Source organism: Pygoscelis adeliae, unplaced genomic scaffold (genome assembly GCF_000699105.1).
Source record: "Pygoscelis adeliae isolate BGI_AS28 unplaced genomic scaffold, ASM69910v1 Scaffold482, whole genome shotgun sequence".
NCBI classification, from domain to species: domain Eukaryota; kingdom Metazoa; phylum Chordata; class Aves; order Sphenisciformes; family Spheniscidae; genus Pygoscelis; species Pygoscelis adeliae.
Window position 1 is genome coordinate 708,397 of NW_008824192.1, and position 27,217 is coordinate 735,613.

A 27,217-nucleotide genomic window follows, 5' to 3' on the forward strand; every position below is an offset into this window, starting at 1 on the left:
AAAACTGTAGGTCCAAACCAGATCTGTATCAGTGTATATACTTCTTGTGTTGGTTCATGTCTGACAAATTTGTAGCTGCTGGTGAGCCTTACACTCGATAGCTTCCCAGACCACCCCTGCAAAAGGGACTGATTGCCTACGTCTGTGCTCCTGTTCAGACTCTGTCAGACCACAGAAGGTATGGAACCCGAGTGAATCATCGCTCCGTTACTGTTCAGGCTTCCGTCTGCACTGAGTTAATGTGTAGGGACGTGTAACCTATCCAGAGGTTTACTTGAGTCCATTCAAGAAAACTCAGTTTCCATCCATCAGCAAAGCTGCAGGTAGGTGCCTGATTAGAGAATCACTCTTTACAGATGGCTGTGCACTTGTATCCTGCTCAGCGTATAAACAGCAGGAAAAAAAACCAACCTAATTTTTTAAGTACCTCTGTAAATTTTGGGTTAGCAATTAGCGTTTCCAGGACTGTGATTGTTAACCAAAGTGGTGTTTAAGGGAGTATGTGACAGGTTGGGGGGTGTCCTAATACATATTGTCGTGGTTTAACCTCAGCCAGCAACTAAGCCCCACCCAGCCGCTCGCTCACTCCCCCCCGGTGGGATGGGGGAGAGAATCGGAAGGGTAAAAGTGAGAAAACTCGTGGCTTGAGATAAAGACAGTTTAATAGGGAAAGCAAAAGCCGCGCACACAAGCAAAGCAAAAGAAGGAATCCATTCACTGCTTCCCATGGGCAGGCAGGTGTTCGGCCATCCCCAGGACAGCAGGGCTCCATCACGCGTAACAGTGACCTGGGAAGGCAAACGCCATCGCTCCAAACGTGTCCCACCCCCCTCCTCCTTCCCCCAGCTTTACATGCTGAGCATGACGCCATATGGTGTGGGAGCAGTGCTCACACAGAGTCAAGGCCTTTTCTGCTTCTCACACCACCCCACCAGCGAGTAGGCTGGGGGTGCACAAGAAGCTGGGAGGGAACACAGCTGGGACAGCTGACCCCACCTGACTAAAAGGATATTCCGTACCATATGACACCATCCTCAGCATATAAAGCTGAGAGAAGAAGAAGGAAGGGGAGGACGTTAATAGTGATGGTGTTTGTCGTCCCAACTAACCGTTATTTGTGATGGAGCACTGCTTTCCTGGAGATGGCTGAACACCTGCCTGCCGATAGGAAGTGGTGAATGAATTCCTTGTTTTGCTTTGCAGTTATAAGTAATGATTAAATTTCTAAACTGATATGCAGGACTGGTGCTAAAACATGACAGTCCTTATTCCATAACATTTACGTCATGATCAGGTCCCACACTATCCGATACATCCTCATTAACCACCACCCCCCTCCCATCCTTTGATACATACGCAGATATCATTCCCTTGGTCTATGGACCACCCTTGTAAAGTGTCCATGAAATGTCCAGAAATGTCCACAAAATGTCCACCGAGTTCATTTAGTCCATGGCTTTGGGTTCCATCTCACGGTGGTCACTCAGGACAGGAGAGGTGGTTCGCTGCCTGGAGTTACAGGGCCCCAAAGCCAGCTCAGGTCGGGTCACTGCTGCGCTTGCACTGCGTCTTGTAAGGCTTCTCCTCCGTCGGTTCAGGTGGTTCCCGTAACGTGCAACTCCAATCCCGGGTTACAACAATTTAAAGGTATTTCCATTACAACAACCTCCACTGGTCCCTGTGGACCAGACCATCGAGTTTAACATTGGTTACTACGAAGAAAATTAACTCTACCCCAGCCAAAACCAGCACACATATTTAAAGATTTTTTTTTTTTTGGTGGGAGTGAAGCATACCCATTCGTATTTTAGGCAGGAATAAATCAAGGCCTGTCAGAGGAAAAAAATCTATTCTGTAGCACTGTGGGGGGGGGGACGGGGGGGAATAAATAGCCCCCAAAGAGCCCGTTGTACTTAGGAAACTCTGGCAATTAACTGTTTAGCATATGGACAATGAGAACTTCCAAGCATAGAGGAGGAAGGGAAAAATTCTCAAAAATGTACTGCCCAATCTGCTGGAGATCACCTCAGAAATCAGTGGTCAAGACCTAGCAGTTATGGTGCTCTGGAATAAGCCACGCAAGCGCATATGGGATGTATTTGAAAAGGACTAATGAGAGGAATCGTCTAACAAGATCATCAAGATGCATGAGAAAGAGGGCTGGCAGGGGGAGCCAGGAATTTACATAACAGAAGTCCCAGACTTTGAAACTAGCCTGGAGTCCCCTCACTCCCCAAACTCCTGCTCTTCCGCATTTGCTATCCTGAAGCATCCCGCCCTGGGGATCAGTCACCCTTGGTTTCTAAAGCACGAGAGCGTTTCGGTGCTCACGAGACCCAAACTCACCAAAGTAAGAACCTGCAGACACAGTTGTAATGACACCGCAGTCACTTTCAGATGCCCTTCGCTTATTTTGTTCTTGTAATTATTTTTCATCTCTCCTCTGTTCTAATGGTAACAACATTTATAGCAAACACCCACGTACCTGAGTGGTGGCTTGGGACATACTGACGCATACGCATCAAAAAATGCCAGGCTTCAGATGGTATCAGTACACCTCCGGTACCTCGAATTACTTTAAAGATCAAAACGTACTTTTAAATTTGAATGAACTATTTAGCATATTGTAGAACCAAAAGATGGAACAAACTTTCCCTGGAGGGAGGATCCGGATGACTGGCTGGTCGGTCTGGGTTCGTAAAACAGCCCTCTGTTTACCTGTCGTGCTCTTCTTATCACAACGCTATCTCAACACCTTTCCAAAGCAGTTAAATCCAGGCAAGTTGTCTGGATTTTCTCACATCATCGCACATTTTTTTTTTCTTGTCCACATCCAGGAGCAAAAAAACGAGATTATTGTGTTGTTTTTCATCTCGTACAAAACTCTACATCTACTAAAGAAACGGTGTGTTAGGGCAGGGCTGGGTGCAGCTGGCCGGGGACGTGCGCTCTCCCCAGCTGAGCGCCAGCAGCACTGCACAGTCCCACCCCTGTCGCACACGGGGACTCTGAGCATTTCAGAGAAGGCAATTTCTTGTAGCTACCAAGAATTACTCACTAAATAAGTGAATTAATTAAAATTTGCATAGACAAATAAGAAATGCAAAACCTCAATGAAAGTGCAATAAAGGGAATCTGTGAAGCTCTTACTCTCCAGGATGTTTTCTACCCTGTAGTGGTTTTTGAGAGATATTCTGTTTAATAAGATTATCCTAGATGCAATTTATAATGATGCTGACAGAAGGAGCTAATCTGATACCAGGAAACTAAGATATCCAAAATTATTTTCTGTGCTCACCGAATTATTGTGTTCCTCTTTCTGTTAATGCTAGATCGTTCACGCAACATATTTTTATGCTTTTTTTTCCCCAAAAAATATGAACTTTTTGTTAGTTACTTTGAGAGCTGAGCCTTAGGACTGACAGTTGACCATTTTCCAGATGATCAGTTTAAATGTCTCTTCATACTGAGGAACGAGCGGCCCCCGAAAGCGAACTGAAGCAGAGGATCCCTGGTTTAACTGACCCCGCAGAGCAGAAGGAATGGGGAACGTAAGGGGCCGACATCGCTGGGCTGTGCAAGGAAACACCAGCCCCGCCGGGAGATAAAGGCAGCCTGGAGCAGGCAGGGTGACTCCAGGGAGAGGGTGCTCAGCGAGAGATAAGCGTGGCGAAGAGAGAACGGTTGGGGAAACCGGGCTGAGCAGAAAGAAGGGGCAGCAAGACTGTTTGATGATAACCCGGCTCCTTGGGATACCTGGTCTATCAAGGTGGGAAAGTGGCCTTGAATTCCCAGGACGTGTTTGCAGCTGGCGGTACGGAGGAGACGGCACTGATCGAAGCCCAGGGAATGAAATAAGCAGAGCAAAAAAGAGCGGCCGTCCGGAGGGGGAAGCACCCTAGCAGGGAGTTGTGTGGATAGCAAGAGTTTGGAGCTGCTCTGAAGACGGACCCATGATCCGACTGGATTCCCGTGGTGTCCTGGAGCCGACACCGTCCCAGCAACCTCGCTGTGCTGGATGCTGTTTGACTGCTCAGGGAAAGGGGACGCGCTCAGAGTTAGATTGCATAAAGTCTTGTTATGCTGAATTTCACTAATTTCTGATTATTTTGCTTGGGACTCACTTCCCAGTCAATTTTACCTTTTTCTTTACCTTATCCCTAATTAATGTACTAAAACCTGTGCTTGGAAAGACTAATGAGAAGGGAGCAATGAAACCCCTGCTCTTTCAAGTGGACAAATATGGGGGGGGGGGAAGAAACACCAGGTAAAATTCTCCCACTTAAAGTTTCAATGAGAATATATTTCTCTCTTGTGTTGAAAACTGTTCGGGGTGATTCCCCCTTCAGTAGAACGAAGTCCAATGGCCGCAGCACGGTGTCATCCTTGCGTTGGCACACAGAGAAGTCCCACAGGCCAAAACGATGGCCACCAGCAAGACAGCGTGGAGTAAATCCAACCGTCATCCAGGAGAAGTGAATCCCAGCCGCACCGGTCGCTATAATGACATCCCACTTCGCTTCTTTGAGTCCTTCCGTGCAATGGGACTGAAGGACAAGATCTCCTTGTAAATATGCTCTAGAAAAACAGAACAAAATAATCGTGAATATCACTAGTGTGTGTGATTTTAGAGGACAGAAATGGAAGTTTGACTGTTACACGTGCGGAGAGGAGGCATTCAGTGGAGAGGATATGGCGGGTACAAGCTGGGAGGAAAAGGCAGAAAGGCAAAAAAAGAGCCTGAAGAGATGGAGGGATCTTTGCTGAATGCATAAAAGCAAGAGCAAGGAGAGGGAGATGTGCGCGATCACCGAGGCACCGGCAGGCAATCGCAGCCTTACTCAGCATGTGCACAGGAAAGAGAGAGAGGCAGGAAAGTCCCGTGCTGGACAGGAACTTCAAAGAAGCTAAACTTACTTCTCCATTCGTTTATCGAAAGCTTTTCATGTTCCAGAGAATCATCATAGGACTGTTGCGCTTCCGTCTCCTCCTCGATGTCTCGGAACTGGTCAAAATAGGGGTGAGCCAACGCCTCCGTCGCTGTAAGGCGCTTTTCCACATCCAGCTGCAACATCTTGTCAAGCAGGTCCACTGCTGTAGGAGAAGACAGGAACAGGGCTAAGCAAGGGGCGGTGGAGAACAGGCATCCTGTGCATCGACCCTGCAAGTGATGGGACTAGCGTTTCCAGTACTACATCTCCAGACCTGAAAGCGAAAGAGATTCCTCAACCTGGCCAAGGTAGCGTGGAGCTCCCGTCAGCGGGGATGCAAAATCTGCCCAACAGCAGCCTCAGGGAGCTCTTACTAACAGAACTGGAGGTGTAAATTGTGCAGAAATAACAAATTAGTCTTGAATAAGCCTTGCTGCGTGGATGGGGCTGCGAGAACATAAGCAGCGAGCCAGTAGCTTCAAGATATTTTTCAGTTTTAATCACTTGCTTTCACTCTGACCCCCGCAACTCAAAGTAGTCGTAACATGAGTAATCTATGCCGAAATCTATACATCCCTGGGAAACAGGAAGGCAGGAAACTCGGATACTGACAGGTCTGTCGGCCTCGTTCCCCCTTGGTTTTAACAGCTTAATGCTTTCTTCCTTTCAGCTTTTAGAAGAGTTTTGCTTGCTCTCGCCTCTAATCTACTTGGGAAAAGAGCTCCTTGCAAGAGATCAATTTTTACCCTGAAAATTACACATTTCAGCTGCCTGTTAAGTATCAATAGATCCAGGTGTTCAACAAGCAGTTATGATCTATGCTGTACTCACAAAAAAAAAAGTAAAAATAAGATTACTGGAGCGGACTGCAGGGCTCTCTTAGCACTTTATCAAAACCTATGATGCCTTAGATGTGGGGCTGGGAAATACTAATGAAAAAAGAAGAGCTGCTTTGTTTATCTAAATGCTACTGATGATAATATCACCTGCTTGGCTACAAGCAACAAGCTCTGGAAGCCAGTATCAGCCAAAATCCATCCCAACTCTCATACCAAGTGCAGCTGATATATGCAACTGTCTTAATTCCACAGTTTGCATCCCACAACCTAGACATCCCGTTGCATCCAGCACCCGCTTTCTTCTGGCTTGTTGATACAAGAGTCAGAAGTTTATCTCTTCCTTAAATATTGTACATTACAGGCCGTGTCATTTAAAAATTAAATAAAAAATAAATTAAAAAAAAAAATCAAGTAAATGGCCAAGAACAGCAGAACGTTGCCATTCGAATGCCAATAAAGAATAACTTTGCTTTTAATTCGTACATATTTGCCCTGGGGAGGGGCAGGGGCACAACCTGCAAGGGAGGAAGTAGCAAGAAGTTATGAGAAAGAGGAGGAAAAAAAAAAGTCGCAGCTGTGGCAGTCAGCCTGCCTCCTTTCCAGCTGCGAACTCATGAGAAATGCTGGAGATGACTTACCCTGCGGATTGGCTTTGGGGAAAAGCACGGACAAATCCTTCTTGGGGATTTTCGGAAGGGACTTGATATAACTCTTAGCCTGAAAGAGAAAGGAAAGCACAGACATTTACTGCACGTGGACAAGTGCCAGGGGGCTGGGAAATACAGCTCTGGGGTCTCGTGGCTCAGAGGAGCAAAGGCAAATGAACAGCAAATCATCCCAGATGTCACATTCCAGCGACCAGTTTGCAAGAAACTATTTTTATTAATCGAGATACAGAAACGTTCCTGCTTTAAGGGCCAAACTGGAGAACAGAGGAGGTCAGTGGTTTGTTGGGGTGTCAGGCACCTCACCCGGGAGTCCCTGCGATCCACACCAGTTCCCAGCGCAATACCAAACCCATCAGACGTGCCACTACCAAAGAGAAACATCTTCCTTGCCAAGGGGGAAGGCTGCTGTCGCTCCTCTTTGCTGCTGTAGAAGCAACACCTCTCCCATCTCAAAGACACGGCCAAGTTAACCTCTCCCCACCACACCTCTGCCAGCAAGAACCTGATGAACTGTCTTACCGCTTTGTCCTCCAGCTTCTCCACGAAGTCTTCTCCTGGATGCCCCGTTACTTTCAGGATCTGAGTCAGTTGATCTAGGTCTGGCAGGCTGCGTTAAAGATCACCCGTCTAGGAGCGAGCCCTGGACACCACCCAACAGCTCAGCCTGCAGGCTGGGTGCAGGAGAGCCCGAGGGAGCTATGAGTAGGTTATGATACAAACCCAACAGAGCCGCGCAAGCGGAGACTCAGTAGACTGGCAAAGAGAGCTCCAAGGCTCTCCTCCCGGGATGCCATTTTCATCAACGGATAATTTTGCTGGCACAACTCTGCCAGGGCACGTGCCCTCAGGTTTGGAGATGGAGCTGTGGCCACGCAAGGTTAGACCGCTGCTGTAGCACGCACGCGGCCAGCACAGAGGTGTATTTCTAAGGGCGGCTTGGCCCCCTCCTATCTTCTCTCTCTTTTCCTCACCAAAAGACCCGCTGGTCCCTGCGATTACCTCCTGGTACACCAGACTGACACCTGTTTCTCTCGGCAGCTTATTTCATAAAAGCCCTTTTACACACACCAAGAATTATTACACCCCCGCCCCCCAGGGAAAAGTTTCAGCTTGAAAGGATACAGTCTTTTCCTTTAAACAGCGTTTTCCCGGTCAGCATTTCTGCCATGATGCAGCCAATAGACCAGATATCCACTGTTCAGAGAGAAAAAGGAGAAAAAAAAATAATATAAAAAAGGACAGTAAAAAGGAAGCAATGATCGCTGGGGCTGTTGCTTGCTTTGTTGCTTGCAGCAGGCACCAATTCAAATTTCACTCCCATTTTCCACCCTCCCCTGTTCTTTCCATACTGCAAAAATCTCTGCTTTCATCATTTCCCACAGGCACTAGCTTTGAGAGTTGTACAACAGCTTTGGGACTCGCTCTGCTCCAGGGGACACTGATGATAAAGAAGAAAAATATCTGGAGGATTACGTGAGATTTGACCCAGGCGTGACAGCGGGATCCCCGGGCTCGTCACCAGACAGTCACACTGCTGAAGCAAGGCAGCTCACCTGTCTGGTTGTAATGCATCCAGTTCAGAATGACTTCTGGGGCTCTGTACCAGCGTGTAACCACATAGCCGGTCATTTCAGCATCAGCGTGTCTGGCCAAGCCAAAATCCAAGATCTGCAGTTCACCAAAGGAAGAGGGAGAAGGAAGGGCAGGAAAGAAAAGAGAAATCCTATGGGCAAGTGAGAATCTACTTCTAAGAGGAAATGAAGCAGATCCAATCAGATAACAACAAAGCTCCAACTACACCACAGCCACCCACGGGACGGTTCAAAGAACTAACAGGTTTGTCTTAATTCCACTATTAATTGCAAGCCGGCTGTAAAACCAGTTGTTGCGTGAAGACCCTGCCGAAAGGATCAGCGCTGTGTGCTACCCGGAAGGTCAATTCCTTTCTTGAAGCTTAAGTTTCAACTCTGTGAGCTTTATTTAATTGAGTTGTTCTACAACCAGGCGGCGAAGGCATGCTCCCAGGCCACCATGCCTCACCCCTTCCTGTAAAAACACCTGCAGCTGACAGGGGATGCCATCTCCCTCAATACTGGAGATGAATATAGCTTGACCCAACCTTTACGGGCAATGGAGCCATCCCCTGTAACATACGTTACAGAAAACGTGTGCTAGAGCACCGCATCAGCGAGCTGCAAGCAAACCCTTATAGCAAGACTGAAAAGAACTCTGGCTGGAATCACAAACCGTCATGTGAATGAGAACCAAAGGGCAACTGTGGTTGAATCCAGTTATCCTTCAGGGATCGTTCACCTAACGCAAGTATTGCTCAGCAGTATTGAATTTGTTTAGGAAGTCGTTATGAACTGCCATGCCACAGGAATTACGGCGACAGGATGTTCATTCGAAGTCTTGAGCCCTGATTCAGCAAGTTACATCAGCAGGTGAGCATTTCCCACTGCCTGCAACCGCCGAGTAATGAAACTCCTCGAATCGAGTCTCGGAAGGCAAGAGGAAACATGACGGTGCCCTTGCAGCGCGGGTCCTCCACGATCTGAGATGCTACAAAGTGGTGCTTTTCCACCTACCTTTAGCTGACAGTCTTCGTTCACGGCCAGGTTGCCTGGCTTCAGGTCCTACAACGGACAAGAGCAGAACGGTAAGGATGTTTTGATTTGCAACGCATCAACACGAGCCTCAGCCAAACCTCTGCTTGCCTTTGACAAGATCCCATACCATCCCGAGTCCGATATTGATACAGCAAAGACACCGTGCCTGCTAGACTGCACAGCTTTAGATTACTATTTTATTTTTTCTGAAACAGTTTTAATTCAAAAAAGCGTCATAAAATGCTTCACAGCTCGTCAGAAAATACAGCATTTCCTCAAAATGCTGCAGAAATGAGCAAATCCAAACACATATAGGGTGTAGGAGGCAAAAGAGGGAGCACACCAGAGACCTTAGAGCAGACAAGGCTATTAGTGAAACAATGTTTAGGAATTTAATTAATTAACTTTACAACCAAGCTGTGTTTCTCCTAAACGGACAAAAATCAGAGTTAACAGCGCACATGAACTTACCCTGTGGATGATTCCGGCTGAATGAATATACTGCAATAAAAAGAGAAGCCACAATGTAATCACCAGCAGGCAAGACTTTCTGTTCTCCAGCAGAGAAACGAGAGCTACGAACAAGCACTTGCTGAGAACACAGCTCTGCACCTGCTGCAGGTCCCCGGCCCCCAGGGCAGCAGTTTGAAAAGAAATCTCCGCACTGAATTTCTGACAGCATTTGCAATTATATTGCCAGTCTAAAGAAGAGGCACAGAGCAGAAGAGGAGGTATGGAGCAATAGTTCCTTACAGCGAATAAACTAATAGCTTTGAACCACCAAACAAAGGCATCAGGGTTACAGGTAGGAACACGGTCAGTAGACGACATGAAAACTTTGTTGGTTTGGCTGTTAAACTACGCGGAAAAAAATCCCATAATTAAAACACAAAATTGAAGATCAGATTCAAGTTGCAAAAACTGACTACGGGGCTTTTACCACGCCAGTTAAACCTTCGGTGTGTTCTTCCCCCCTTTATTTAAACTCAAGATAAGAGTGATCTGGGGAAGGGCGTTATTGAGGTGAACTCATTAACGCCTGTAAGCCACTGCTCCGACTCCAGGTGAGGGATATTACGGAGGGCAGCATTAAGACATTGTCTCTACATCTCGGGGTTTGCAGTGATTGCTTTCTGCTCTCTCAAAGCCAGTTAAAGCAGCACGTTCCTTCCTTACTCTACTGGATAGAAAATCATTCCCTCTGTCTTCTCCCCCGAGAGCCTCTCTTCGGAATTCAGCAGAAGCTCCCTTTGCTACCAGCCGCCTCCTTTCTACGCAGGGTTTTGCTAAGGGTTTGAGCAAGTCAAAGAGTGATGCAGCCGCTGTCAAAAATAACCGTCGCAAGGTCTATGACTGCTGATTGCTTCGATACCCGACTGACTGATGTGAGCGAGCAGTCATTTTGATTGATGTGTGCTGGAACAAGGGTAGTTCAACAGCAAATATCCATTCTCAGGGGATGCCATAAACCCCCAAATCTTCCTATACGGTGTTGGAAGGGGGTTTTGTTACGGTTAACTCAGAGGTGATGTGTAGAGGAGACACGGGGAGTCACTAAACTCCTCCAGACCCACCTACCTTCAGCCCTTTCAGCATTTGGTAGACCAGGTACTGGATCTTTTCATCACTGAATTCATGTCCCATGATCTTTTGTAAATCTGTCCGCATGTATGGCATCACCAGGTAGCTAAAAGGCAGTAAGACAAGGCCCTGAGTCTAGAAGAAAAACACAGGGAACCAGGCTAGCCTTGTTCTCGCTTGTTTTTTTCCTGTGGCTGTGTAACTTACTGTGACTAAGGCAAGTTACTGTGACAATGTTCCTGGCTAACTAGCATAGCCTGCAGTGATGCTGGGACTTCGACCTGCTCTGAAAATTGCCCTTTCTCCTCCCCTCAAATCAGATATCTGACGTCAAGTAAGAACAAGGATCTTCCAAACTTTAACGATCCTGAATTAGCTTACTTTAGACCTCAAGTGATGTTCAATGCCGGACGGCTTTACACCATCTGGGAGCTGAAACATCTTGCGCAGCTTTAAAGAGTCTTGCAAAACTGCTGCGTTGGCTCCCAAGTTTATCTTTGCAACGTTCTCTAGCCCTGCCTCGGAAGACAACATCTAGCTTCCCTCAGTCTTTGGCCTGCCTGCCGAGACTGCTAGTTGACGGTCTTCCAGCAGGAACAGCTCTGAGAACCTTCAAACACTTCAGGCTGCTAAATACCCAGCCATCAGCTGAAAACCCAAACCCAGGCGCACGCTGCTCGTGCCGAAGGATGGGGAAGGGAAAACGACTTGTCCAACCTGACCATCAACACTGAGGGAAACGCCAAAAAAAAAAAAGAACAAGAACAGTCGGAATCAAGATGAAAAGAAAGCCAGATCTTTAAAATTCTCAGTTTAATTACCCCAGGGCCTGATGAACAATACTCCTCCCATTCCGAGTGCAGCCTCTTAGCTCAGCAGTCACACAGGCAGTGCGTTAGCGTGGATCATGCTGCATGTGATGCATCATGGAATGTAATGCCTCTTCATTACATATGTTGGTCTATATATACCGTGTTCTCCCAGCTGTGAGCACGGCATGGGAACTGTGTATGTATTCGGGGTGTTTTAGCCATGGGAACTGACTTGTGCTTTTGATTCCCCTTGTTATTTGGGGATGTCTGGCTTTAGTCTGGCCCCTTTTCAACTCAGTCTGTTGGACTGCACCTCAACCCGATCTATTGTCCTGCTGCTACGTCCCAGGTGCCTTAGGCAACGGCTGAGCCTAGATAGAGCGAACGCGAACTCCAAACTTACAAGTCCTGGAATCCCTGGTAGGAGGTGGCGGAGGTGAAGACATCAAGCAGCCCAATGACCTGATGGAGAAGAGAAATCCACGTTTAAACCTGGAAAGCATTTGCTGTGCACGTGGGACTCAGGTAGCAGCTCTCCAACGGCACACGCACATGGGTGAGCACCGAGAACTCCATCTGAGGAATCCAAGGACTCCTCACTATGCTGCGCAGCTGCTTTTCCTCTTACTAATACACGGGAGCACCCATTACACATCTGCTTCAGCCTGGTGCCAACTGGGCGCAGCAGACAGGCAGCAGTTAAACCCCGAGACTGCCTGCACGTGCCAAATGTCGGGACCTCTCAATTAAAATAAAGGTGATGCCACCAGAAAGGACTTGCTCCCAGGTGGCAAGAAAACCCCCTTGTTTCATCAGGAACGGAGAGAAATGAGTACTTACGTTCTCGTGTTGCATGTGCTTCAACAGCATGAGCTCTCTGTACGCTCTCTTGGCAAAGATCTCCGACTGGAACGGCCGGCAGAGCTTCTTGATAGCCACTTTCTCCCCTGTCTTCTTGTCTATGGCTGAACTGCAGCAAAGAAATAAAACCCAGTTCTGACATTGGCAGTATGTTTTAACAAATTTTGCAATACCAAAGGTCTTCTCTAGAAGAGCTAATTCCGGAGCTCACAGAACAGCAGCAAAGAAAGGTCCCTTGAGAAACCCAGTGGAGCTCTGCACACACAGATGTTCCCCCGTATGACTTTGGACAGCAGAGCACAGCCCGTGCTCTTTGGAGGACTAGGTGGGATACCAAGCAAAGCATTAGTGGCTCGTCTTTATTCCCTTTAACCTGCAGAAACAAGCTGGAGCTAAGAGCCGTGAGAAGAGGGAAACACAAATGGTTAAAGGTCAGGATTAGTTCTAACTCTGCCTTCTCCTTCCCTAACGCATGGAGATAAGGGAATAAAGCAATTTCTGCTTTGCCATCTGCTTGGAGGCTGTTGTCTTTTAAGGTACGTCAGCCACCTTCGCTGTATTCTGGAGCAAAGACAGTGGATGCCACGCACTGAAAATACAGGCTGCTGGAATTAATCCTCCTGCATTCGGCATCTTTGATGCTATAACGTATGCCTCTGTGTAAAAGCAGGTCTGGCTGAAAATGAGAGTCTTTTTGTAAAGGTAATGAAAACATGGTACAACAGCCGTCGCTGGAGACGTGACGTGTTATTCCCTCTGGTCACATTTGCTGTTTGCAGCTGGATAGGGCGATCCCGCGACACTTTCTCCGCTTCCGGAGGCTCTTCGATCAGGCCCCAGGTTTCACCAGATAAGGAGGGAGGTCCTCAGGCAGAGATAGCTGCAATTCGGGATTCTCGGTGGTGTTTTCTGCGGGGGGTCTTGGTGCAGCCTATTACGCACTGGTGCCTCAGCCCTTCCTTGACCACTCCAAGAGGCAAACAGATGAAGAAAGGGTTTTCCCTGCCAAATCGCGCTGTGGGTTTCCACAGCAGTTCCCCCCACTTTGTAAATCCTTATCTCATCTCCTGGGGAAACGGAAGGGCTATAAATCGGCATGTTTAGTCCCACAGCTTTTAGCTGCACAGGCTAACCGAGCCCACGTGAACGCTGGCATTAGTGCTTTGCACGCATCCTCCAGCCTCGCACAAACACATTGCCCCTGCTTCCTTCTCCGAAGGGACGCGTGATTCACCCTGCCGTGGTCCCTGACTGCCAGGCTCCAGCCACCGCTCCTTCCTCGAGGCTCTCGGAGGACCCGAGACAGGGAGGGGCAGGTACCATAAAGCTGTAAAGCCTCGTTACCGTGACCTCCAGGGCCATCACTCAGAGGCAAGACTTGATAAATGAACAGGGAAATGCCATCTGTAATAACGCAATCAACGCATTTTGCTGGGTTTAGGTCTGATTGCATTAGGAGAGGTGGGAATATCCTGCTCCGCGTGGCCTTCCCTTCGGTTCAATGCTGAGGAGGGATTATCGGGTCCTTGCTGCAAATCTTGGAATTCTCTTGCACAGCCTTCTGCGATTGTCAACCACAAGCGCTCAGTTGTGGTGCGTCCTCCGGCAGCACGGGCTATCATCAGCTCTCATCTAGCGAGCAGATCAGGCAATACCATCAGGCAATCTCCTGCTCTTGGCCACTGAGGTCCCTTCCAGCTGCTCTAAGTTGTGCGTGACAAGAGCACAGACACATCCTTTGAGAGGTGCGACGGCGATTTCGTCGATGCATTCAGCAGGGAAAAGCAAAGGAAGTGCTGGAACAGCCACGCGAGGCAGCTTCAGCGCTGAAGATGCCACAGGATATCTTAGGAGGACAGCGAAAGAGTTGTCTCAGTTTCAGGACTTCAGCAGGTGTCGGCAGAGGGGACAGCTCAGTGTAAAGTTTTCCGAGGAGCCAGGGAAATAAGAGGAAGGGACTCGGACCACGTAGTCAAACAGCTTCTGCAGCATTCAAGGCAGATCTCCTAATCTGAGGGTGCATGTTCTAACCCGCCTTCCCAGCTGCTGGCCTACAGAGCGTGGAACCCCACCACTCAACACAGGAGAGTTGGGGTGATGGGAGCTTCAGCCTGCCCAGCACAAACAGCATTACTTTCACCCTTGCCGTGAAGCACAGCTAAGAGTTAATTCAGCTGACGCAGCCGGGAGAGCCCACCACGTTCTTCCCAGCACAGGTTTAATGAATGGCTGAAGTCCGGGATGACACCGGGCAGGCAGAGCTGTGTCCCTGCCTCAGCCGGCAGAGATCGGCAAGACCGGCGTTGGAGGGGTCAGAAGACTCTTCCACAATTACATTCAGCTGGAAGCCAAATCACTACAGATTTTGGCAGAATGAATGAGGGAAGAAACACGTCTTCGCTGTTTTTCCTGAGTTAGTTTCTCAGCTGCTCAAGGAGGTGTAAAAGCCAGCAGCTCCGAGTAACGCTGCCGTAGGAAAGCTTCCCAGCAATTCCCAGCAGAGGACAGCAAATCCTAACTCCACACGCTTCCACCTCTGCTTTGTACAGGAATCGGCACCAAACCCTCCCCGCCGAGCGCTGTCCGTGCCATACCACCACACCCCCGGACCCTGGGGCTGTTTTAGCACCCATCCCTCCCTTCCCGAGACCTCCAGAGCCGCCGAGACCTTCACAGGGACCAGTAAAAGATTTGTCTTATTGCTGTTTGGTTTTTTTTTCTGGTGGGCAAGGGAACTTGGCAAGGATTTCCCTCTTCCCTTTTTTGTCCTGTCTATTTTCTTTTAGTCTTCCTGCTTTCCTTTATGATAAAAACCAGAAAACACTGTAGAAATATAAGAGTCAAGTTTAGTCTTGCCTGATTTCGCAGGACTCATTTAAGCACCTCAGAAGCTTAAATGCACCTGGACAGCCAAGTGGGGAAAGGAAACACTGGGTGCCTCTTTGTAAATAGGCAGCCGGGGGACAAGGACGGAACCTGGGCCCCAGGGTTGCAGGATCCGTGCCGTGACAGCCGCAGATAGACTTTGCCCAACACCTACAAAAGCGGACACACCTTTTTTTTTTTTTCTTTTTTTTTTTTTTTGGCCTGGCGTGTTATGAAACAAGGGCTCCGTTCAGATCCTGTCAATGGGCTGCTTCATATTTAACCTTTCAAAAAGTCGCCCATCTCCTCCGGTTCGCCAGCGTAAACCAAACAAGATCCGACTTCTGCTCGCTCACGCTACAGGCACCTTTGCCCAACTGATTAATCAACAGCAGCTCGTGCTGCTCTCTCTTAGGTTGAGGTTTATCATCAGCCGGGAAGGAAGGTCCCAGTCTGTTACTGCTCCTGGTTTACAATAATTTCTATTTCATGATTTCAAGCTGGAAGCAGTGTCAAGGTGGGGGTCGTATTGTCCAGCTCCTTTCCCCAGGCAGCCCAGCATCAGCTGCCTTGGACTAAGCAGCAAGGACATGCTGCAGAGGACATGCTGCAGCCACCCCTGTCCCCGGAGATTCGGTGCTTTGTTCCGGCACCCAGCTCTGTTATCATTTACAACTTGCTCTCAGACACCCAGGTATTTTTTCCCCCCCCTTTGCTGCCAGACAGAAATCCTCCCTTAATGCAAGCTCGAGACCAAGGCAGCTCGAAAGCTGCCTGACCCCCGAAGTCAAGGTGAGACCCCAAGCTGCCTCGCTGCACCTGGCAGCCCTACCTACCTGGTCCCCGAGCCACTGCCTAAGGATGCCCGCCGAGGCGAGCTCGGGTGGGAAACTTTCCCCTCTCTGCCCACCCAGGGCGACCACAGGAGGAAACATCTCGGTTTCTTCAAGACACCAACTCTCCAACCCACTGCCCGTGCCGGAGCAGGAGGCAAACCACCTTCATCACACATGCAAATGGCCCTTCCTAATGGAGGGGTGCCGACAGGCACCTCCTCGTTTCCCCCCCGGCGCGATACTTTAAACACCCCCAACTCGCTCCTTGCTGCTGCCTGCGGTGCAGGCAGGACCCCACTCACCAGACCGAGCCGTAGGCTCCGGACCCCAGGGGGTGGAGGGACGTGTATCTCCTGGGCAGCTCCCAGAGGGTTTTGTTCACCTCCTGTCTGTAAAAGCCTCTTCTCCTTGTGATGTTCATCGCCCGGCGGGTGCGGGAATGCCACCCCCCCAGAGTACTGGAGTACAGGAGGGCTTCTGGGGTGAGAGCGGGACAGCGAGGCCTCCTGCGCTGGTACAAAAAGGCTCTAGCGAGTCTCCTTCTCTGTTTTCAGCTGTTGCGAGCGTGAAGGGACATGTCTTTGGGCCCTCCTCCCTCCGCCTCCACATTGGAGGAGGTGAGGCATCAGGTTTCCCGACACGCCTCGGTCTTGTACAGGTGCCTCTGGACTCTGCTACAGGAGCTGAGCACCCAGCCCCGCGGCAGGCACACCTCCGGGAGCCCCGCCGTCACCTACAGCTCTTGCTCTCCTGCTTCCACCGGGCCACCAGCCGAGAAATGTCCTCGTGGGGCTCAGAGGGGGGGGGTCTCGTGAAATCCCTGCTCTGAACAAGCGGATGAGTAAGGACTTGTCGAGCAGGGGAATCTGGGGGACAAGCCACAGCGCCTCGTCAGCCAAGCAGGGACATTCTTCTTTCCAGCTGATAGAGGACAGCTCCAGGCTCGTGACGAAGGACACCAGGGTGTTACATCCACAGAAGAGCGAGGAAGCGATGGCGATTTTCTCCCAAGCCTGGTTTCCCAGCGGAGCGGGGACGTGGTGAACGCAGGCTGAGGTTCTCCACCTTCGTCCAGGTGACTGCAGCAAGGAGGTTCAGGAGCAGCCGCGAGGTGGGACCATCCCGAGAACTGTTCGTGCCCCAGGCTTTGCCGGGTCTGGTTTCATCTCCTGCAGCGGGTCCAACCCCCTTCTCGGGTCTTCTTGGACAGCGCAAAGCCCAGGTTCACTGCTGTGCCGGCCGGTACCACGCCAGACCGGCAGACCCAGCCTGCGAGAGGGTCCGTTCCTGGGAAGCAGAGAACACCTCGACATTTTGCTCCAACTTGAGGAGGCTCAGGTGGGGCTCCCACGCAGGAGGTAGGTGCATCCTACACACTTTCCAAAGGAAGTGACTAAGCCGGGCCTTAACGAGCCAGCCCAGCCGCTTACACCGCGCTCTACCCCGCCAGCCTCAACCCTGCCCACAGCCTAACCCGCAGAGGCGTCCCTGCTCTGAGCAGGTCTGTGCAGCAGGGCTAGAGCCAAGTCACCCCATAAACAGCAATTACTGAAAAAGCACCATCAGGGTTTTAGGAAAGACCCATTTTACCCGCTTACAGGCAACCGCTGCAACTGTGTCAGTGTTGGCCCTTACGTTCCTCAAATAGCCAGGGTAAGGCCTGCTGTTCCACAAAACACAAACTAGGGACAAGGGGCTATGGCAGTTTTTTTAACCTTCCTTATGTATATACGTGTAAATAAGCCCTGGCTATAGCAACAGCACAGTCAGGAAATAAACCGACAATTGGCTCGGTTCTATAAATACACCTGTGAGCAAGAGGTGTTACAGCAAAAACTCCTGGTACCTAAGCAGACGTGTAACCCGTTTGTCATTTTATGAACACAACTCTTGCTCAACCACGTGTGCACACACAGGTAATCGGCGCACAATTAAGGAGTTCTAAATATCTAGGGCATGTCTTGGCTGTAGAGAGATGAATTAATTCAAGTGACTGATTCAAATCGAATAGGAAACCTGGAGTTAAGTAACTTGATTTTGTAGGTGTAGTTTATTTTTTCCCCCAATTCAATTCTCACTGATTTTAGTTTGGGTTTTGGTTTTTTTTTTTTACCAGCCAGGATGTATTGTAACTGAGCACTTTCAGGAATTGTGTATCTTGGGTATTTTGGATTTTTTTTTTTTCCTCCCAGAAAACAATAAATGATAGGTCCTGTTTAGGCTTTCCCCCCCCCCCCCTCGATTTGTACCAAGGCAAGCAGAAGGTGAAAACAAGGAGGAAGGCAGCTTCCACACAGCTGAGAGAACACCCCCCCGCTCGGCTTTGTACTTACTCAAATCAGCGGCTGCACAGCGCTCTGAGAGGGGAGTGTACGCGTTGTAGCTATCAGCTACCTGACTCGGATCGACACGAACCACCTGGTTTTATCAAGGCCTGGGAACTGCAGTTACTGAGGCTTTTGTTAGTGTGAAGAACACAGCTTTGATCAGTCATTCTTCCGCGTGAATGGCACCGATACACAACAGAAGTTGGAAAATCTCCACTACGGAGGGCCACGATGCTCCTGCTCCCACAAACACCCTTCCACCACCAACTAGGTGGCAGCTGAAGAGGAAAAAAAATCACTTTTAAATAGCAAACAAACACAAACCAGTACTACTGGGGAAGGGTCCCAGGTCCGGGCGTGTAGCAGAGCACCGGTCTGCTGTGGTGAGTAAGCGCTCTCCTATACTAAACAGAAAATAAAAAGTATTTTTTTCTGGGTCCGTTACTCACGGTCACACTCTAAGCTGGTTTCGTATCAAAGAGTTCACTTGGGACAAATACGGACAGAAGCCCAGTGTCAGCAGACAGAGTCAGTCAACAAGTCATGCGGCCTTGGCCCCCCCGCCCAGCCATCGCAGACAGGATCCCGTACGACACGAGGGAGAAGCTCACACCGTGCTGAAACTAACCCTTTAGCGAAGAGGTTTGCAAGTACCATCAGCGCAGTAAATCTGAAAAATAGGTTTTATTTTTAACCAGTGGTATTGTGACATCTTATCTGGCATAACCAATTACAGCAAAATTCATGGATAGAAACAAAATAGCCGATCTCTTCTTCGAAGTGCGTCCTCCTGTTCAGCCCGCAGGCAGCTGAACAGCACTGCACTGAAGGTAGGGAGTGCATGCCGCACGGGCTCCCGTCCGAGTACGGGCTCCGAATGAAACATTCCCACTCTCACACGCGCACAGACACACACACGCACACACAACGTCTGTATTTTTAAAAATCTTTAGCAATATTTCCGCATGAAATCACACTGTAGCATCTACACATAAAATGGCTGATAAAAATAATCTTGCTGTAGGTGTACATAGTATATCTACATTTTCATTTGAATACCTGGACTGCTGGTCCAGCAGAAAAGGGAGGTTTTCTGTCTTGACTTTGTTGGGCTGAGGAGAGTTTTATCCCAGAGCATGAAATAACTGCTCTCTTCATCTCACCCCAGACTTTTGTTAAGTGTTTGACCTGAAGAGATCACTGGAAAGTAGCCTAGGAAGAATCAATGGCTTTGTCATCCGTGTCCCATCCCTTTGTGCTGCCTCTTCAAACACGGGGTAAAACCACTACAAACAGTTCCTCTCCGTCCCACAGGTAACAAGAATACTAAATACTGCAAAAGCCTTTCTCCTCACATACACAGGTACGTTGCCCACACGGGATGCCTGCAACAAATAAATGTCTAAAAACGTCTCCTCCACAAGTCCTAAAAACGGGCTCCTGAGCTCCCCAGCGACAGTTCTAGCACCCAAACACACTGAGAAACCTCCCTCCTGCCAGGCTCTAACCCTGGGCATTTGATTCACGCAGAGTCCTGTAAAGTACAAAATATTTGAACCATGTTTGTACTCAAGCATACTCCCTTTTCATGTTTCCTCAGGCAGAGATCAACCTGCTAAAAAACAGCCAAGAAGCTCTTATCTGAGAGGGTAAAAAAAACCTCTAGTAAATGTTAGTTTTTTATATATAAATATTTATATTTATAGATATAGACAGTGAAAGGGAGATTGTGGTTTTATGCATGCTTATTTCTTTGCTTTGGATTCCAATACTTCTAAAAAAATTCTTTTCAGGAAATAACTTAAGTTCCGGCACAAGATGCCATAGTTGTTTCTTTGAAGAACATTTTTTACATTTGATCTCGCAAGAAACCCTCCGTCCCAGGCTCTCCTTCTCTGAAACCGGAAGGTCAGAACACAAAGAAAAAGGTGCATGTTTCTATGCCGTATATTTTAGCCTTTCCTCGTCAAAGCCTCCAGAATGGCAGGTATTTCACAACGAGCTGCAGCACAAGAGGAAGGATGCTGTGATTTCATGGCACTGGCTGAGGTACTCGGTGAAGTATTTCACTGACGATTTAACTGCCCCAGTGCCATCCCCAGAAAAGTGACGACAAAAATCAAGCAGCTCTACATGCACATACAGCTACGACGTGCAAAAACACCCCACCTTTTAAGGAACAAAATACACAAACGTGTGGCTAGCAAGAATCTTCTCCAGCCTCCGCCTCCTGGGAGCTCATGCTGGGAAGCCTCCGAACGAGAGGAGGGGAAGAGGGAAAAATACAGGAATACTCAACTCAGGGGTAGAGGCTGTTGCCTCGGAAAGTTATTTCCTGATTACAATCGAGTTCATGCCTGGCTATCTGGGAGCCTTCACCCTGGAAAACAGTGGGTCAGAGATTTCCACTCCAGACTTCCTTTCCCCTCTTCTCCCCATTCATTTAAGGCACAAACATATTTACAGTTTCAAACAAAACCTTTTCACGTTCCAAGAATCAGATATTAGAAGGCCTGTACATTCTGCTGTACCAGGAAGATCCGGACGTAAATCAGCCACCTGGCATTGAACAAGGACATCCCTCAACCCCACCTTCAGTCCTGGAGAAAACAGCGGACTCTAAGCCTATAAAACAGCTTCCATTACTCTGAGGTTACTTAATTGTACAAGAATTGATAAATGGCAACGATTGTAACCAAACTTTAAACGTCAGCTTCCCCACCTTGCCCCCGCAGTGCAAACTGGTTGAGCACTGTTACTCTGGCGGGACTAAAGAGCAGTCAGAACAGGTCTTCAGAGGCTTGCCCCAGGCTGTACACAGAATACAAGAGAGCATGCAGCATGTTTACATAGACTCAACTTTCTTCCCTCCCCCCCACCCTCCCCAATTCAACACACACGAAACCCCTCCACCAAGGAGAATATTGTTGTGACGAGGCACTTGAACGATAACTGGAGAGTCCCTATGAAAAGGCCTTCCCCTCACAGTGAAGTGGGACAAACAGAAGAGAGCAGTTTCTCAGGACTCCATCTCCTCTTGGTCAAGCGGTGGTGGCACAAAGCTGATTACTTCATCGTAAGTCAGGCCTGGTGGGAAAAGCGTGACGGAAACTTAATAGGCAGTACTAAAGACATCCCTTGTGCAAGAAAACCTGCAACAATCTTAAAGGTTCTAACACTATTTTAAACGAAAAACATGGTTTAAGCAAGAAGAAAAAGAAAAGAATGGTTACACCATTCTCACAGACTAACATATACAATAAAAGATACTCACACCTCCTCAACGCTCTGGAAGTAAGTTTGAAAACAAAGACATGAGCAACTATGTCGCCTACGTGTTTGTATGCTCATAGTAATCATTAGTTACCAGGGTTTATGCTAATTATGTGCACAGCATGGGATAGATTCACTCAGTATAAGGTCCTCAGAACCAACAGGATGCCCACGTTTTTACCAGTTTCTTTTGTGCCTCTAACTACCATGGCTGAGTTGAACCGCAGCTATGGAACGGACCACAAGGGAAGCAGGTTGGCTCTCTCTCCCGTCCCCCAAACTCACTTTTCCATTCTTCAATCTCAAGTTCTCTGCTTTCAAAAGACTGGTCATAGGGATCTGCCACTGGTTCATCGTCCGGGTCGTGATACTGAGCAAAGTAGGCATGAGCCAACGCTTCTGCTGCAGTAATTCGTTTGTCTGTGTCCAGTACCAACATCTTCTCTAGCAAGTCCACAGCTGCAAAAGCACCAAAACAGAAAAGAGAGGATTTTTACATAGTGAGCTGTGTGACACTGTATTCTGAAATGTAAGCTCGTAGAAGCCCAATGTATACGAGGAATCTGTAGTTTCTCAGGACCCACCCATGACCCGCAATTTCTTCCTCTTATACCCTCAGCCCACACACACTTGGTAAACTTTGAAAATGGTACGTAGCTCTGTTCTGAACGACTTCTGCAGTCAAAACAAAACTTTGGGAAAAGTCTTGGTGTTCCAGGACACATTCAGCTTCAGGAAGAGCACAACATTTAAAAAGCAAGCCTTACCTAGTGGATTGGCACCAATAAACACATTTTCAAAGTTCATTTTCGGCATGTAAGACAAAGACTGAATGTAGTTTCTTGCCTGTGGAAATAAATACTCTGTTGAAGTATAATATTATCCAGCCACCAAGACAGAGTACATTTCAATCATCCTGAAGCACCCGTTATTACGGTCTGTCTCCTCGCTTCGCCTTCTCTTTACTTATTCTGATACTTACTAAGCTCATCATTGTTATCCCTTCCCAACTAAAGGCCACTCAAGACAGCAAAGGAAGAGCTGACATTATTTGGGGTTCATGCAAGACTGAAAAGCAAAGAGGTGCTGCAAGAGCTGACTGCCTTGGAGTCCCGGTAAGGCTGCGTGCAGTACGGTGTCTGTTGGTAAGCTGCACAACATGGCACACAGCGCAAAACCAACTCACATCCAGGTTCTCCTGAGTCTCAGAAGTCTGTGGTTGAGTACGCACTGTCCAAATCTCAAGTCTTCATTTAGTACAAAAAAATCTTGCTGAAGAGCAGGTAGTTAATTGCCCACCCCATGCCACATGCGAGCGCATCACTTATAGAAGCAGCGAACACTGTCAAGTGAAGACCTGCCCTGCAAACCCCCCTCATCTGCTCAGGTCTCACCTCATGGCTGGGCATCCTGTTAATGAGATATGCAGGGGGTGTTCCCGTCAGACGCATGATCTGCTGAAGCTGGTTAATATCTTAAGTGCCTAGTCAAGGGCTTTGTTAAAAACAGTGCAAAAACCATTTTAAACAGAAAACAGCTGCATACAAAGCATCTCTTCTGCAAACCACAAGGCAAAAGCCAAACAGGCAGGGTCCACTAATTTTTTCAAATACTTGTGAAAAGTTTAGCAATTGCACTAGTGAACACTTAAATCAATGGCGAATTACTGAGCAGTTGGTAACAGTGTCAGTACAGAAAGTATTTCTGTCCGCCGTAAGTAGCATTACACTACAACACGGTTGCATTCACATTTCCCAACAGTTTTAAGCCACCAGAGTAGATGTTTCCTTTGGCTGAAGCTACTCCTCAAAAATTTTCCTAGGCTGCTGCAGCTACAAACAGCCTCAGGAAAACGTACAAAAATTAAAACAGAAACAAAAATTGTATCCTCTGCACTGGTTACCGGCTTTTTTTCTTGCTGCATAGAAAGTACTTAAGTTCCTTGTGGTGCAAAGTGAAATCGGCTCACAACTGACACCTCCTTCTGAACAGCTTTGAATGCACTTTGATATGTGGGCGAGGTGACAGAAGGCAATAAATGCAAAATTAGCAAAACATTAGCATTGCATAAGACAAACTTAGTTGATGTCAGTGAACAGACAGAGAAAGTAAGAACAAGTAAAGTAATACAGCAGAAAAACAGAATTCATTACAGTGACACACTAAAGGCCCCCAAACACTTAATAGTTTTGCTATCCCCATACAATGGAAAAAATTACTAGAAACAGTACTTTACTGCATTTTTTTTAAACAGACTCTCGATTTGGACCTGGCTAAGAGCAATTATTCTTTTTATTGTGCAGTGTTAAAAAAAAAAGACCCACTTCAATCTTACATACGCAAACTAATCTTTTGCTTAACCTAGTCAACCTTTAAGCTTATCTCTCTCGCTAATCCCCTGCACTTCAAATACCAGACTACCCTTAAGGTCAGTTCACAGGGCAGCCAAAGCAACCTGCGTTATTCAGTTCTGACCTTTCCAAGGGTAGAACATCCCAGGGCTTTTTAAATTGGTGTGATATTGAGCAAGTTGACCAATTGACTCCAGCTCGCGCCCCACGTCTACCTTCATCAAACGTAATTCAAGGCTAACCTCACATTTCACATTTACCGTCACCGTTACATGAAAAAGAACATAAACTGCGGTACAAAATAATCTTATCGCTCTCCACCGCGCTGATCCCCTATTACGTATCAGCAACAGCAGCGTGACTTGCTGAAGCATGCTGCTAGTTACCTCTACACAAGTTCACTGCTCGCTATGCATTAACTTGTTCATCTGTACCGTTAGGGCACCTCTTGCTCTAACTTCTATGCACTTCACCTTCAGAAGCAGGTAAAATTAAATGCCATTTAATACTGTCTTTGCAGAAGTTCACAATTCCAGATTAGAACAATATAGAAATGGCAGTACGGCTGAAAATAGAGGTCACCCTTTAAAAAGGAGACTGCAGAAAACTTTTTGCAATTACCTTGATAAGAGGGCCCCATACAGCAATACCCTTTAAATACATGGCACAATTAGTTATATCCTTAGCAGACCATATACTGTGTGCCCTGGAAACAGCTGCCACGTAAAAGCACCTAAAAGGCATTTTGGATTTTATGCTACAAAAACAAAGACGGTGGCAGTAATGTTTCAGAAATCAATCATACTACAGAAAGGACCGTGTGTGTTTAGAGGGTAACACACTTGCTCCTGTTAGGAAAGATCCTTGGGTAGGCAATCTGGAGAAATAATAATTGAGACGAGCCTCAAGCTCTTAGCTGTAAAAAATACTTCCCCAGCAGCATCTGATCATACAATATATCACGAAGTATAAACCCACAAACCGAAAGAAAAGTCACGAAGCAGTAAAACGAGAATATGGAAGGAAGAAATCATGCCACAGGCAGAGGTAAGAGGAATAAAGATCAGATACACAGAGCATATGAACGCAAAGCCATCCAAGAGCAAGAATGACAAAGGAAGAAAAATAACAGAAAAGAAATCCCAACACATACTATAGATAGACTACAGGAGGGCAACACACAAACTTGGGACTTCCGAAAGGGCAGATATTACAATCAAAGTGTAAACTCACAGACTCTGAGGAGATTTTCTTCAAAAGCTCAGGCCCTGGGGTTCCAACGAGTCTCAAAATGAGCTTCAACTGATCAATATCTAATGATGGACCATAAAGGAAAATGCTGGGACAAATCAAAATGAAAAGCGCAACATATCAGCCCATTAATGTTGAAAGTTAACACCTGCCAAGGCCTCGACTGAAAAGCTATTTTAAGCAAACTGTATTCATTCCTCTCGTTTACAATTGAATACCCCCGTATAACACAGCTCTGTCTGCATGAAACAGACTGAACAACTTGTCTTCAAATACCACCACATGCGTTGAATCGGTCACTGCATCCTTAACTATCCAGGAGCAGAAGTCAAAGCTTTCGCCCCACTGGCAAAGGATCAGTTTACATGCTCACTTCACCCTCTCAGGCCCCACACCAAAGCAGAAGCAGTTAGCAGGATTAGGTTGCGTTAGTGACAGATGAAGTAAAGCAGAAGGCTGGAAAGTGTAGGCGCTAATACTAAAAAAAAGTCAAGGCCTTTTGTGAACACCTTCCACGGTAATTCAGCCACTTGTAAAACTCAGAAAGTAAGAAAATGACTGGACCCTGTTCGCAACCTGCAGCATCCCTAACCCTGAACATAGAGTGCACCTCTCTCGGGCCCGGAGCCACCGGGGCGCTGCAGCCGGCAGAGGGTGCTCGCCCCCGCCAGCTCCCCGGGGACCAGCGGGGCAGGAGGCCAAAGCACCTGGATCTCCCTTCTGCCCTGCAGACCTCGCTGGAGCGGCAGAGAGAACAGAGTGTGGGCTCACATTTAAAATCTCTGCGTAGAAAGCTCTCGGGACATAACACTGAAGATGCAAAGAATGTTTTGTCCAGAACAAGAGCTTCCACCAGGCCACGTACCAGTCTGAGCTGCCCTCTTTAAGCCGGCAGAAAAAGTAAATATTTGGCATAGGTGACAAAACATACACTTGAGGGGAAAAACTCCACTAAATACACAGCCATATGTCTAAACCTCAAGATAGTAAGGAGACACAAGGTATCTTTTTAAACCATTAAAAGAATAAATCTCCTTTCTTCTCTGAATTAGCCTCCATGCTGCCCTTCAAAACCTACTAGTGATTTCAGACTGTCTCTCTAATGTTTATATTTGCCCTTAAAATTGTATCAAACTAGTTACACATTTTCCTTTCAATAAAAGTAGTCTACTTACTAGACAATGTTTTTTCTGGGATCAATGCTTTCCTGATATTTTAAGACACGGTTACAATTCCTTGTTAGAATATCTTTTGAGTACTACAAGAACTTCAAAAACTGTCTCCTGTTTTTTTAAAAAAGCCTCGGAGTTCCTGTAATACTGGCAAACTGTTTATGAAGTCAATCACCAATACTTTGTTAAAACCTTTATCTTTTGATGTAAACTTTGGTCTAAAGTTTTACATATGAAATGAATTAAAAGCCCTGGAAATAGTACTTTGTCAGAACAGCTGAACTAATTTCTCATTTAAGTTGCTTGGCCAACTCCCACCTACTTGAACACTCAAAACCTAAGAGTAAATCCAATGTATCTAGTTGGATTTAGCTTAATTGCCAACTCTTAATTGTCAATGCTTAAAATGAAATCAGTATATCCACCGGTGTAGGAGAATTAGCAGAGGGTGCTATACTAACCACAATTAGCTCATTTAAAGTGGCTTTTTTTCAGTGCCATTTAAAACAGCCCTTCACTCATTCTTGTGCAAGAAAGAGTTGTGTAAAATCCACTGCTAACATGCCTCAGAAGTCACATGCCATGCCTCAGTTTAAATATTTAAATTTTTTTAAAGGCATTTAAAATCTTGTGCACCAGGTGTGCTAACAATATTACTGCCCGGTTTACTGTCAGCTCTTTTCCCAGGGAAAATTGCAATTGGAGGATACTTGTGTAATATACTTCAGCGACTTCACGGATAAACAAGAGAAAACACAGCATGTATAACTGGCACTGCCACAGGCACGCCAAAACCCAACCCCTGCCTCCAGTTTTAGGCCTGCCATCTATAACCTGCTGA

General features: G+C 47.4%; 2 protein-coding genes across 2 annotated transcripts in view; both read right to left on the reverse strand.

Moving 5' to 3' along the window:
• Nucleotides 1-4,285: 4,285 nt before the first annotated feature.
• On the reverse strand, nucleotides 4,286-17,685 carry MAPK13 (mitogen-activated protein kinase 13). The gene is made up of 13 exons (XM_009334747.1): nucleotides 17,593-17,685; nucleotides 16,305-17,289; nucleotides 12,281-12,410; nucleotides 11,844-11,902; nucleotides 10,626-10,734; nucleotides 9,519-9,548; nucleotides 9,027-9,074; nucleotides 7,992-8,106; nucleotides 7,561-7,632; nucleotides 6,958-7,037; nucleotides 6,409-6,487; nucleotides 4,918-5,094; nucleotides 4,286-4,578 (listed from the first exon to the last, which is right to left on the reverse strand). The coding sequence occupies exons 2-13, from the start codon at nucleotides 16,421-16,423 to the stop codon at nucleotides 4,499-4,501; spliced, it is 1,098 nt and encodes a 365-aa protein (XP_009333022.1). The 5' UTR covers nucleotides 16,424-17,289; nucleotides 17,593-17,685; the 3' UTR covers nucleotides 4,286-4,498.
• Nucleotides 17,686-18,989: 1,304 nt separating this feature from the next.
• MAPK14 (mitogen-activated protein kinase 14) overlaps nucleotides 18,990-27,217 on the reverse strand; it is a 29,163-nt gene continuing 20,935 nt past the window's right edge. Inside the window, exons 10-13 of the mRNA XM_009334771.1 lie at nucleotides 25,187-25,266; nucleotides 22,370-22,448; nucleotides 21,888-22,061; nucleotides 18,990-21,416 (exon numbers count right to left, since the gene is read on the reverse strand). Of these exons, the coding sequence (XP_009333046.1) occupies nucleotides 21,349-21,416; nucleotides 21,888-22,061; nucleotides 22,370-22,448; nucleotides 25,187-25,266 (401 nt within the window). The 3' untranslated portion in view covers nucleotides 18,990-21,348. The remainder of the gene's footprint in view (nucleotides 21,417-21,887; nucleotides 22,062-22,369; nucleotides 22,449-25,186; nucleotides 25,267-27,217) is intronic.